This window comes from Scleropages formosus, chromosome 25 (genome assembly GCF_900964775.1).
Source record: "Scleropages formosus chromosome 25, fSclFor1.1, whole genome shotgun sequence".
Classification (NCBI taxonomy): Eukaryota; Metazoa; Chordata; class Actinopteri; order Osteoglossiformes; family Osteoglossidae; genus Scleropages; species Scleropages formosus.
Window position 1 is genome coordinate 13,659,235 of NC_041830.1, and position 14,565 is coordinate 13,673,799.

The 14,565-nt window shown below is 43.4% G+C and overlaps 1 protein-coding gene across 1 annotated transcript; it reads left to right on the forward strand.

Moving 5' to 3' along the window:
• Positions 1 to 11,546: 11,546 nt before the first annotated feature.
• sox14 (SRY-box transcription factor 14) lies at positions 11,547 to 12,713 on the forward strand. The gene is made up of 2 exons (XM_018731062.2): positions 11,547 to 11,577; positions 11,677 to 12,713. The coding sequence occupies exon 2, from the start codon at positions 11,694 to 11,696 to the stop codon at positions 12,366 to 12,368; it is 675 nt and encodes a 224-aa protein (XP_018586578.1). The 5' UTR covers positions 11,547 to 11,577; positions 11,677 to 11,693; the 3' UTR covers positions 12,369 to 12,713.
• Positions 12,714 to 14,565: the final 1,852 nt, after the last annotated feature.

The following is a 14,565-nucleotide window of genomic DNA, read 5'->3' on the forward strand; positions in this document are numbered from 1 at the left end:
TGTCTGTCACACTTATTTAGCAACCCAAATAGGCAATTTCGCACTGAATCAGAAAAGAAAGAGAACATGAAAAGTTTTAAAGAATTGATGATGGTCTCTGTGAGAGCAAAAGAGAGGGAGTCAGAGAGAGAAAAAAGAAATTGACCATGAAATCTGGGCTTGGAATTAAATTGGCTGGAAAAGAAAAAAAAAACTGTTTGAGGTGCAACTCTTAAAAGTGTCTTTGTAGGAATGCCAAGGTTAATTTCCACATCAGTTAAATAGATGATTAAATTAGAGAGGAGTGGTTGGAAGATCTCCACTCTATACATTGGAAACCGTGTGAATCTTATGAATCTCAGGCTAGTGCAGCTCCGGTGGTCTCTTCCTCCCCTTCGTATTTTTGGCTGAAATGACTTGCCAACACACCTCTTCCCCCGCCGCCCCCAGGCAGCTGGACTAGTCCTCTCCTTAAAGATATCGATCGAGACAGAAAGCTTTACCATGTATCAATAGGGTCAGAAGCACATTGTCAATGTTAATCAATGGTCTAATGGTCATTCCTGCAGATACATCTCTGGAGGTATGAAGCATCGTCCCCGTGCTGTTTACAAAAGAGGTGGCAAAGCAGCTAGGGCTACTCACTTGTAACCTTAAGGTTTCCACTTCGAGCCCCTGCTCCTACCGTAGCACCTTGCGTGTGGTATTTGCCCTAAACTGATCATTTAACACTGTAAGTAACCTATAACAAAGGAGTCATATTCATGGAATTGAGTTCTGACAACTTCAGTTGACGAAATAGATTCCTTAAAAATTGTTTTGTGTGTTTTTTTCTTCCAAAAATATAAATACCAATCATAAGACTTCATATTCTGAGTTGCAGACTGTTCATGAGAGCGGTAGAGCAGTGAATTGATTGTCTTGCTCCTGGTGTCTCAAGAAGCCTTTGAGTCGATTCATTACATGAGCGGAACAAAGGTCGCAAGGGTTTCGATGTCATGTGGCATTGATTCCTCTCCCCTTCACTGCAAATCCAGAGACAAACAAATATGTAGGTGAGATCTGGAATAACACAGAAAGGTCCTTTACATATTTATTAAAAGAAATCACACTGGTCACGAGGAAGGACACCTAATGATCACCTGCCTAAAAAAAGATACGGGAAACTAGGTCTTAAAAACCGTTTTTCAGACACTTTTTATGTACAGCAAAAAGGGCCCCAAACAGCGGGAAGTGGCTCACCGCCACTGTTTTTATCACTGCAAAAAAAACAAACTGGAAAATAAAAAATGCCACAACCCCCACCATAAACTGTGTCCACCAAAGCCAGTTATCTGTGCAGTGACTTTAGGGGACTTGCTCTTCACACGTGGATGGAATTTACCCCTCTGTGAAATCTAGGTACTTGGAAACAAACTGTTGCCGGCACACTCGGCGGTCCGCCCATTCGGGCCCGGGATTGGCGGCTCCGGGAGAGACGGAGAGGCTGTTTGATGATCTCGGGTGGCCCGCTGTGGTGGAACGGGCTCTGCATGGTTCCGGGAGGAAGGCCACACAGGGCCGATTGATATTTCACCCTCCATGTTGACTGTTGACTGCTAATTAACTCCCCAATAGTAATCTGTCATTTATAAAGCGAGCAGAGGTGGGGGTGGGGGTGGGGGTGGAGGGGGGGGTTCAGTGGGTGGCACACTTCAAAAATGGCCTCTTTGCTTTCTTCCTCTCTCTTTTCTCCATCCTTTCTTTTTTCCCTCCTTTCATTTTCTCTCTCAATCTCTCTCTTCTTCTTTTTTTTGGAAGATATTTCTCATGAATGATTTATATGTGTCCTGTTATCAGCTGCGATTTCTATAGACCCCAGCGCATTCACCAAGACATTTGTGGCGTAATTGTTAATTTTAATGCCATAATAGTTTCAGATGGGGGGCCTGATTAGACATTTATTGTACAATTAAATGAAACATACTTAAAAATCACAAAAGGCTTCCGTAATTATTTCAGGCCATTAATAAAATGGGCATTAAATTATATTGGACACAAAAGAGAAGTGAAATAGATTTCCATTAGAGCAGTGGAAGCAGAGAGGAGTAATAGATCCAGGCTCAATTCACTCTGAAATTAATTGTTGCCCAGCCTCTCTCCACACACTGGAATAAATGAATGAGAAAAGAGTGGAAAAGAGAAAAAAGGTGGTGGCCGCGGTATGAAGTGGAGGGGCTAAAGGAGTGGGGGGGGGGGGGTTTACATTAAGAGTCTGATAAAAAAAGCTTTTGTGTGACAACCTACAATAGCACCCCAAAAATTCAAAAGACAGTGCATTGATTTCTAATGGCCTGCATAAAGTGGAGTTCCGGAAGCATCCGTGAGGTATCTCCAAGCGTTCCAGACAACTCGAGTTCTTCTCCGGTTTCTGTGTTCGTTTTTTTGTTTTGTTTTATGTTGTGATTAAGTGCTGCGGAATAACGTTCAATGCACGATCCGTCACATTCATATGCAGACAGGCCTTGGGTCCGAAACCATTCAGACACACGGGCCACGAATAGGAACCCTAAGTGTAACTGTTCCTAACTCAGAGATGGGCTGCGACACTGTCTAATCAGGGCCTCGTGAGTGACGCTGGGAGGGTCCAACCACTTTCTCAAACAATAACAGCTACAGGCCCCCCATTTAAGAATGAGCGCGTGTGACGTTAATCCGAGCTGAAAGCGGGAGACGAAGTCTGACAGTAACACTGATTATTATGGGAGGCGGATGGTGGAGCAAGTCTGGAGAACAAAAGCAAACAGGTACATTAAGTACCTAATAAGAGAATAAGAGAACAAGTGTTTAATCTGCGAACAAAATAAAACAGAAGAGTAGCTTTCAAACACCAATGCGGAGAATAAATGGTTCCTTAAGAAGACGTCTCGGGCTTTGAAATGCTACTCCATAAGCAAAACCACAAACATGCAAAAGGAGGGCCGGTACGTGAAATTTTGTGTCATCGGTTAGACGTAGCACTGCCACGTCTCAACTCCTGGGCTGTGGGTTCGAATCTGGCTCGGTCTACGTGGAGCTTGATGTTCTCTTCGTGATTGCATGCATTTCCTCTGGCTGCTCCGGTTTCCTGCCACAGTCCAAAGACATGCAGTTCAGGTGGATTGTTGACTCTAAACTGCACATGATGTGTATTGATGTTTGTGTTAACAACCACTTCTTATGTTTCCAGCATAGGGTCCAAATCCTGTGACTTTGCAGTTGACAAGCAGTTATGGATGGATGGATGGATGGATGGATGGATGGATATACATTATATAAACAGAACGAACCACTGACCATTCCTCTAAGAAGGGACGTCAAAACTCCCAATTCGGAGGCCGAGTTTTAACACTGATGAACGGAAAATACTGCCATTTACTTGACCCAATTCTGAAGATGGTACATCGATGAAGGCGAGGGTGAGGACGAGGCCTGGCGTTACCTCGCACTTTTTCCCGTAATGGCCAGACATGATCCAATGGCAACAAACATGTTTTTTTCTTGTTTCAAACCCTGCTAGGTATGTTCAGCTACTTTTACGGTTCGTGGTAAGTGCTTTACCCAAGGGAACGCCAGCAAGAGTAGAGATTCGAACTTGGGTCTTTGGTTTGCAAGGTGCTGCTCTAACCACTGTGACCCCTACTGTCTTCTTTTTAACTTTAATCATGTGTCAGACGTGCAGCTCATTTTATTCACTCATGGGAACACGACGATAATTTGGGTTCCCCTTGACCACCACATGCAATAAAAACACACCCACCTTACGTTTTTCAATGGGGGCTTAATTATGCCACTATAATATACTATCTTTAAAGGTTTGAGAAGCTAAAGAAAGATGCCTCATAGAAGAGCTACTTGGTGTATAGTTTTATATAACATCGCTTAGGTATGTAACACACTGTAGGTCACATTTACTGCAGTTTTCTGCTCTCTTTGTACATTTCAAACTTAATACAACTTTTATGAATGTTAAAGAACTTTATTTCTTTTTCATTATGCCACGATTAATGCACCGCAAAAAAGAAAGTGCTGAATCCAGCCGCGCTGGAACATTGTCATGCTGTAATTTCGTAACTCCGTGAAAAGGAGAAATAGTTGCTGAAGACACATTTTGTGCTGCAAATCCAGCGCTCAGAAAAGGCGGTTTACAACTGGGCCATTTGGTGCTCCAACAGTAAGAAACATGTTAAGGTATTGTTGGATCACAATCGGAGCGGGCGCTATTCACGGAGGACTGCGTCGCTAGTGCTTGAAATGCCTTTACTGGAATTCCAATTTTAAACTGGGAATGGGAGACCCTTATCATAATTGTTATGAAATGATATTTCTAAAAGGCTTTCTCCTCTAAGCAGTCCAACAGCGCTGGCGGATGTGATTGATTTTGCTGTTTACCCACCTCCGGTTCCAAAAAAAAGGTGGTCTAGAAAGGAAGAAATGGGTTCTAACAGACTCATTCGTGAGGATTAGTGGAGCAGCGAGGGGACATTTTTGTGTCCTTTATTTGGGGTTTTGAGTACGCAGAGGGTCAGGGCATTTTGGGGTCAAAGGACCATTGCGGATAGAGTGGCTTCCACTTTCGCCAACCCGCAGTGGCACAGCTGTGCTCGCGACCCACTGGGGTCAACTGGTGGGTGAGTTTAGAGTGTACAGCTTTCATTTGTATGTCGCTGCTCGAAGTAATCTTGGTGATTATTCTCTCATATTTGGCAAGAAAATGAATCTTATTGATACGGTTGACATGAGACGCTCCCTCCACAAATCTGCGGTTGACTCGTGTGTCCAGCTCACTTCTGCTCAAAAATTTAACATTTGACCCGCATCGTAATTCTAGTGGATTCTGGAAGATATTGTCGCATTTTTCCACTTTTTAGCCACACTGATAAATACCAAAGCCTTTTACCCTTCCCTGGTATTATGTATCTAGATATGTGCATTTTGTCAGTACATTCATTCAGTCTCATTTTTTATTGTGGGATCCGTTCTGTCCCGTTGTTAAATAAAATTAAATTTAAAAAACTACCGGTCAAAGTTCATTGAGGGTCTGCTTCCTGCCCACTCGACTCTTCATTGAGACAGATGAGGCAGGGAGAGGCCTGTTAGAAGAAGGAAGGGAAAACCTCCCACGCGCAGCTCCGTAAATGGGAATTTGGTCAGTTAAAATGTACGGAGATCAATATCAGAAATTCCGTTGGAAGACCGACTCCAAACGGCGTACGAGGTTTCCCGTTCCGCCAGCATCTGCGTTGCCGCACACTTTCACAGACAGGGCCCCTGGTCTGCGAAACACTTTGAAGAGGGATCTCCAAATACAGGGCACATTTAAAACAAGAAAACGGCAGCAGGGAGACTGCGAGGAAGGCCCAGCACACTGCGTGTGTACTTTCCTCCTGTTAATGAAGGTCAACACAGGGTCGTGTTTTTTTCCCTCTCTGTGATAATGTATCCCTATCTTCTGTTATCTCCGCCTTCGCGCCTCTAATCCTAATTGTATTGTATAATTGTGCGATGCATGCTGGCTGGTCTCTCATGTATTGCCCCAGCCTTTCATTATAAACCGATGCCTTGCACCTCTTTTAGGCGCTGTTTTATTCTCTTTTATCGTCTCGTCCTTCTTTTTGGTTTATTCGCCCGACTACATAGGGTACATCTGTTTCCAGATTTTTTTGCTGCCCTTTTTCGAATGAAATATCGTCGCACAAAAGGATATGAGCAAACATTTTGTCCGTTTCTGCATGCGAGTTGTCCATTTTTGCACTATCTGCACGCCCTGTTGTCGGTAGAAACAGGTAGACGATAATCAGTGGCGGGGCGGCCAAGGACGGGAAGTGTCCCACTTCTGGATCCCCACCCCCATGGAACTCCGGGGCTTCCACTTCCACCTATAAGAATATATTATATTCATTACTGCAACCATCCCAAAGCTTCATGTGGCTTGCGAGTTAATGACATTTCTCCGATTGCATTTTTGTAAATATATTTTCACAGAGGTTCAAAAGCCTGCCACTGTGACAGCTGACTAAAATCAATTTCCAGGCAGTGAATGAAGTTCTCCAGCCAGAACAAACATTAAAAAAATGAATATATGAGATACAATGGGGAAAGGGGGCGGGGGCTGGGGCACGGGCGACAGTACCCCAGAGTCTGTCTCCCCAGCCTCGTGGAGTCCAAGCTTGGTCTTCGGATGCCCTATTTGTGTCTGAAGCCAAACGTTAGATAAACACCTGTGACTTGAATGTGCTCAGCTTGTCCACTGCTGATACGCGACTTAGAATACTTACACTTTTAAACCTTATATATTCTCTTATCCTTTTACACAGCTCTTTCTGCTGGTGTGGGCCAGGTTAAGGTGCCTCCCTGAAGTGCTGCTGCATCCAGGAGGGAAACACAACCCCCGCTCCGCTGCACACAATGTGCCTCTAATAACACCAAATGGGATACGATTTGGTCATAAATTTCAGCCCTATATTTATGCTAACTCATTACGTGTTTTGACCCATTTTTAGGCTAAAGTCTTGGCGACACAGTTGTGTATGAAATGAACCTTCAATCCCTGCAGTCCGCCGCCGTTCGCACGTCTCAGTGATCAGTGAAAGTCAATGGAATGACACCATCCGTGTGATTGACTGGAGGACCGGCGTGGTTTGGGTCCCTGCCAGTCCCTCAGAAAGCATATACCTTGTTGCGCCATCCTAGGCGTGAAAGACACCTGCTGTTGTAACAGACAGCTAGAGCTGTCAGCAGAACAAAAAGGAGTTCCACGTCCTTTACTAATTAAAATTAACTTAAATTTTTATGCCTGGTGTAAATACGAAGAAGACATTTTGAATCTTTTTTTTTTTTAACTGATGTCTTGATATTATATTGGAACTCTTACAATGTAGTGGGAAAAGGTCATGCTTGACAGCTGGAGAACAAATCTACAAATATAGATTATAAGACAGGTAAATATTGGTGTAATGTTGAATTTACCCATCGGTAAATGTGTGTACTCTGTTTGAAGTACCCTTAAGGTAGGAAACCCTAGTAAGTGTCCCATTTTCCCACAGGTATTGCAGCGAGCTGCTGATTTCAGGACCGCGGACAGCAGCCAAGTCGCCCCCTTTGAGCGGCTCTGTGGTCCAAATTGTCCAAATTGTCCAAATTGTCCATCCTGCAGAGTCCCCAGCGTCCGTAGGGAAAGGCTGAGGGCTCTGTGACCGAGTGCAGGGAAACAAAAATTACACAGTTAATTAAATCTGAGCCCAAAACGGCCTCAGCGCAGGCCCGTTTTTCATAGTAAAAATAATATCAGCTTTATTTATGAAATGCGTTTTTAGGAATGAAAACGTTTTCCTTAAGTGTCATTTTCCCCTTTATTACAGTTTTAAGGATTTTTTTTATAAATAGTCATTTATAACAAAATAAATATACGTAGATGTGTTTTATTTTTCCTCCAAAAGGTGCATATGCATGTGTTTTTTTTTTTTTTTCAAATAGTTAAACACGGGAAATGTATTTGTTCGACAAGGTTTGGCGAGGGTTTTGAACCCAGAATATTTCAGCCTCTGATGGTTACATATTCAGTTTAAATCGGTTCGGTTTATTTTTGTGTAGCTTCCTTGCCAACAAGAGCGCTTAACATTAGATGTCACGTATAGAAGTGCATAAAACATTTTTTTCTGTTTTTCCCAGCCTACCGCTTTCATATTCATTAACTGGTACTCCGACGTGGGATTTATTTCTTACAATAATGAAAATGGGAGAATTTAAACTTTTCTTTGTTACTTTGAATTTAAATACGAATAAATTCCGCTGCGTTTACGGTGCGCAAAGTTCCGCAAAGTCGGTAAAAAAATTGACTTGTGTGAGATTTCGTGCTTTTTCCTGCTGCAGTTATTGACCCTCCGGAGGAAATATGCGCGACTCAACAGTATTTCTCATGTTCAGATAAGGCTTCTGCTTTAAAATCACCTTCAGAAACACTGAGAAACTTCCTACAAAGAGTGCGGCCAAGTTGTGAAGGCACGATAAATGTATGACGTTAAAATTAAATGCGACATCCAACGTGTGTGCAATTTTGAAATGATACAGATGACACACTTTGCAATAGTTGGAAGCGTCGCGAGGGCGGAATCAGCCCGCTAATAGCAGTAAGTGGTGTACCGTGGTACTAATGGACTGGGACTGTCTCGTGCTAATGACTTCTGGCCCTTTTCTCTCGTGCTTTAATCGATTTAAATATTCCTTTGTGCTGAGCGCGGCGCTCAGGTGTTCAGCTCTCCAGCAGGAGCTCTTCCAGCAGGCCACGGGAGCTCAGCTTCAGCGTTTTCCCTCCGAAAGCGCGACGAGAAGCGCGCGCCACCGTCGCCGTCACTTCGCGTTTGTGTGTTTTTACGCGCGACCCACGTGGAGACGCGGAGCAGGGCGCGCCTCTCATTTATTATTTACTTCCTTTAAAATTGCGCCGAGTCTTTATGCTCAGTGTCACAGGTTGGATCAACAAGCTCCCACCGTCGTTGCCATGACTCCACACTGATTAGGGATAAAGGTGGGAATTCCTTTACTGGACCCCCGCGTGAGCAGGAGCACGCACACGCACGCACGCACGCACGCACGCACGCACACACACACACACACACACACAAAAGCTCGCGCTCGCACACGCATTGGCACACACGCAGCAGGCAGCGGTGAAACAGAGAGCCGGCTAATGTGGTGTGTCCGTGCCGTGCGAGTATCAGGGGAAATAAGAAATTCCCTCTTTATTTTTAAGAACACATCAGAGGCTCTTCCTCAATCCGTGTTGCTCCCGCTCTCCCTCCTTTTAATAAGGCTGTCTGTCTCTTCCCCTCTATATTTGTCTCTTTTTTTTTCTCCACTCCTCAAGATTATTACTACTTTAAATGACTGCCTGCACAATTGCCAGTTAATTTTTCATCGACTCCATTTTCATGTTAATATAAGGCAGGAGTGCGAGGTGGCCCGGTAATTTCGTTTTTAATTCCCGCTGTAATTTATATTTTCGTTTTGTGGCGCTTTGATGTTCGGGGAGTTTCGAGGCGCGTCGCTGCGGAAAGGCGCGCTGGAGAGGAGATGGGTTCTGAAACGGAGCGGGGAGAGCCGAGCCCAGCCGAGCCCAGCCGAGCCGAGCCGAGCCGAGCCGCGCTGAGACGAGGGAAGGGGATGAGCAGCACTCATGCAACACTGTGACAGCGATTCACACACAACTTGTGACAAATCTCAAGACGGATCAGCGGCTCTCCTCTCCCGCGATTATGAAATACTGCTTAATTCAGGTCCCTGAAAATCAGTGTCATTCAAATGTGTTTCACGAGAGCGACACTGCCACGATTTGCCCTCCTGAATACACAGCTCTCTTTACCATGGTATTTGGAGTTATTTCATAAATAGATACACCCTATTAATCACACCCCGAAACGCGAATAACGGGATTTGAAATAAAAAAGCAGACATTCGACGTGAGAAATGTACAATTAGAGCTACGTAAGAAAACTAGAAATATCAGGAAAAAATCGTTTTCGAAGGAAAACATAGTGTTGACATTAAACAGTTACTGTCTGTGTGTGAAAATTGGTTTATAACGGGTTGTGCAAGGAGTTTGACGACCTTTGTGTTTTGTTTCCAGGGCGTTTTTGGACAAGTCGGGTTTATCAGGAGGGCCTTTTTTCGATGGTGGAGCACAAATTACAGGAAAGTCGCATTACAAACAAAACCGGACCTGTCAGAAAACACCCGAACCACAAAGATGGGATATCAGCATAAAAAAATGTGAGCCCTTTAAAGATTATGCTAATACAGAAAATAGCGAGATCATGTATTTACACGAATATTGTCAGTAGACTGAATTGTTTCTTTATAATGGCCACTCGGGAAAATATATACATATATATTTTAAAAAGTTTCCTTGAAAATAATTATCAAGTAATTTTTTTTCCAAAATGTCAAAGTCCACGGCGTAATAAAAATCAAATAACGTCAAAAATCAGTAAAACGTTTATTGTGACATTTATTGTAACGATCCATATATACTGAATTAAAATATATATATTTTTTAAATACACTTGACACACAGCCGTGCAGTATTTTTTCTTTTGTTATTGTCCTGAAGGATCTTCTGTTTGCCATCGTGCGAGTATTGAATTACATTTAATTACAACTGCAGCCTTATGAATTTCGTCTTGCCTTCGGGTCCCTAAAGAAGTGATTCGCTTTAATTGTTTGTATGTTTAAGATTTTAATACGTGGCGATTTAAACTATCAATCATGAAATGGGATTAATTTACATAACAATTACAATAAGGACATTCCAGGACAGAGTTAGATCAGATGAAGTAAACTAAGAAGTACACCTTAAAATCATAATTTCGGCACTAATTCATGTCGTCAGATTTAAGCGATGGGTTTATTTGTTTGTTCTCCTCCTTGACAAGCAATGATCGTATTTAATCCTTTACTGCAAAGGTTCCAAGTCATCGTCCTGTTCCTGAGGTTTAGGAATCAGTCTGAAATCATTCCGATCATGATGATTTGTCATGCGGTCTTTCTCCTGCGAAATCAGCAGAAATCAGAACTTCCAGCTTTAAAACCCGCTTCAGCATATGGCATTTATGTATTTATGTATTTCCCCAGGTCACTAAATAACTTGAACTCCTTAGGTGCTTTCATGATTTTTAAACAACATATTCAAATTCTGTTCTATTACTTTTTATAAAGGTAAACTACTACATGATGTATTTTGAAAGATATATATTTTGTTACATTTGCACCGTTTTTTTCCCTTTTTAGTTGGTTTATATTTAAGATACGAAAAATCTGTGTTTAAGTCCCTGAAATTTCGGCGACACTTTTCCTTTCGAGCTGCACACACACTTTTTTTTCCACACACACTGTCGTCTCTTTCATTTATATCTCATTACGATACACCCTGCCGAAGATGTGGGTTTTATTACAGACAGTTTGAACTCCGCCGTTTTCCAGCGTTTTGAGCAAATGAAATCGGGGGAGGGGGGGGGGGTGAGATCCCGCATTTTCCTCCTCCAACCTTTGTTTGTGCTCTAATATACATATTTTGGTGGAGGTATTATGCGTGCGCGCCCGCGCGCTGATTGGGCCCGCAGGTCGGCGGAGTGAACGCCCAGCCCATTATGTCAGATTGCGTGCAAAAAAAAAACCCACCCCGCGAAGCAAAGCAGCCCAGCCTTTGAACTTCGCCGCTTTTGGCGCTCATTCACGAGCTTCTCCTCAGTTCTGCGCCAGGTGCTCCGCGAGGCGAGACACCTCCACTCCATTCCACGCCACGCCACGCCACGCAGCCGCAGCGCGCGCACCGAACGCGAACGCACGAAGAGCGCACACTGTCGCTCCGCGGCGCGCGGCGCTCGCCACTTCTGGGAACCTCTTTTTTTTGACTATTATTGCTATTATTTTGCACCCACCTCCGCGGATCCCTCATCCTACGCACGGAACCTACATGTTTCCAGGGGAAGATACCTCCACCTGATCCCGAAAGAGACTGGATTTTACTTTTTTTGCGCACGCAAGAACAACACCTGGCATGCGCCCTTTCTACCTGCTGGAGAGGTGAATTACATTTTTTTTTTGGTGGTTTCAGAACTTTGGCCCTAAAGGAGATTTTGATCCCGTCGTCTTACAAAAAAATAATAATGTCAAAACCTTCAGATCACATCAAGAGACCCATGAACGCCTTCATGGTGTGGTCCCGTGGACAGAGGAGGAAAATGGCACAGGACAATCCCAAAATGCACAACTCGGAGATCAGCAAAAGGCTGGGAGCCGAGTGGAAACTGCTCTCCGAGTCCGAGAAGAGACCCTACATCGACGAGGCCAAGAGGCTGAGGGCGCAGCACATGAAGGAGCATCCCGACTACAAGTACCGACCGAGGCGCAAACCCAAGAACCTCCTCAAGAAGGACAGGTACGTCTTCCCTCTGCCCTACCTGGGGGACACGGACCACCTCAAGGGCTTTTCCGCGGACTCTCTGCTGGCCTCCTCAGACAAAGCCCGAGCCTTCCTGCCCCCCACGTCCACCCCCTACTCCTTCCTCGACCCCAGCCAGTTCAGCTCCAGCGCCATCCAGAAGATGACCGAGATGCCGCACGCCCTGACCACCAGCACCCTGCCCTACGCCTCCTCGTTGGGATACCAGAACGGCGCCTTCGGCAGCCTGAGCTGCCCCAGCCAGCACACCCACACCCACCCGTCCCCCACAAATCCGGGCTACGTGGTGCCCTGTAACTGCACCGCCTGGTCCGCCTCCAGTTTACAGCCCCCGGTGGCCTACATACTGTTCCCAGGTATGACCAAGTCAGGAATAGACCCGTACTCCACCGCGCACGCCACTGCCATGTAACCCAGCCGATGCACAAAGTTTAACATTTAAACATTAAAAAAAAAATTAAAAATAGAACAAAACTGACTCATTTTGCAAACTTGAATACAGCAAGATGCATGAGAATAGGAACGGTGCGACAAAAACAAATCTGAACAGAAATCTGGGGAAGCATGGGACTTCTGTTTTCAAGAAAAAAGAAAGAAAATAATTTAAAAAAAAAATACAAAACAAGACGACAGAGGAACTCTTTATGACTCCAAACAGGACGCATCTTCTAAGACTCCATCAAGGAAGTTGGAATAGCCCTGAGGCAGGTGCCCTGTGAACTGTAAGACTTTGTAAATGTTAAAACCTTTATTGATGGCCGCCCTATAATAAAAAGTGGCCCCTTAACTTTATTTATTATGTACATTTTGATTATATCGTTTTTTAATTTAATCGTTCATTTTTTTACTTTTCAAGAAAATAATAATTTTGGTTTGCACAAGTAAGAAGTATGTTTTGCTGTATAATAGTTCATTTCTTTGAACCCAAACAATTTAAAGTCTAGAGTAAAAAATCATGAACTCAGAGTTCAGTTATAAAGGATATATTGTTTCTATTTATTAAATAGGCACGTGAAATTTGATTGCTTACTCGAATTGCCAAATTGTATTATTATTATTATTATTATTATTATTATTATTATTATTATTGATAATGGTAATAATAATGTTTTTTACATTTCCCCTGATGTGATCCAGTGGTGTATGTCACGCATTTTTAAGAAGCACTTCAAGTTGGAAGCCGGGGCAATTATTGTTGTTTTTTAATCTAAAATGGTACTTTTAATTTGTTTTTTGAGTATGTCATGGAAAGGGAAATGTATCCAGACTGATGTTACCTCGTTCCTCTTTGTTCATTTGACGTTTTGAATAAAGACAATCTGTCTTCTAAACATAACATTATTATTATTATCATTATCTTGCAGATCTCCAGTTCCATATTTTTTAAAAGGAGTCGTTTTAAGGCTGTTAAATCTGGTGAGCACTAAACCTTTCGATGCCTTCAAAAATGCATCATTGTCCAGTGTTGTGTGTGTGGGGGGGGTAAGATTATTTATTGTTGGTTGGATGGGAGAAGACAGAGATGTGCGCTTGAGACCTCGAGCTGTGAGATGTTTGACTGCAGAACACAGTCGAGTCGAGCAAAAATTTATTAATTCGCTCAGTTCATGTTGTATAATTCATAACATTACTGTGACACGTTTTGAAGGAAGGGTGTGCAAAACTTGCGCCACGTGCATTTAAGATATCTTCAAGTCCTATTCAAATAAACTTTGTGGAATTTTTGAAAAGCTAGAAAAAAAGCAGATCCATATTTATATTCTCGCCCCGTGCCTTGATTTAAACTCGCTGTTTAACCCCGTTACTAAAGCATCCGTGCATTTAGGTGTAGAAAGCAAAATTGTAAATGAACAAAAAACATCAAATTTCATTACTGCGCATTTCACTGATTTCAATTAACTGGGTCTTTTAAAAAAAAAAAAAATCAGTAGGAAAAAAACGAAGGGCCGTCGTTGCTATTGGAACTGGAGCTTTTCACTGGAGGCCAACAGCAGTGGTCCATCTGGGATGCGCCTCCTCAAGTGCTCTCGAGAGCAAAACGTGCAAATAAAATGGCAAAAAAAATACAATTAATGCACAATAGAGCCGTTAAAGCGAAAAAGGAGAAGCATTGAGCGACGCGTGGATGTCAATGGGGGGGCGGGGGTGGGGGGTGGAAGGGGGAGCAATGGGACAGAAATCAGTTAGGGCATTGAAGGGGTGAGAGGCTTCAAAATAGCTTAGACACGCCGTTTAGCATCACAAAACACCGAGGAAAAAATGAAACAATGACAGGAGGAGGTGTCCTGATCAATCAGTTCAGTGGAAAAGCATTTATAATTCACATTAAACGTGTCCAAAGTGTCCCTGTCTCCAAAACACGGTGCGTTTCATTGAAGGAGCTCCTCCAAGAAGGACGCAGACTGTAATTTCAATAATGAATTTATTGCATTTAATGTCACCTGAGCTGCGAATGAACAGTTATTTCAGCAAATTAGTGTAGCTGCTGTTGTCATGACCTGTTGGAGGGACTGGTGCCCAGTGCTGCTGCCAGTGGACCAGGCCCGAAACACCTTCTGTGGAGTGGGGACGACGGCCTCAATATCAGCAGGCACAGTTTTCAAAACTAT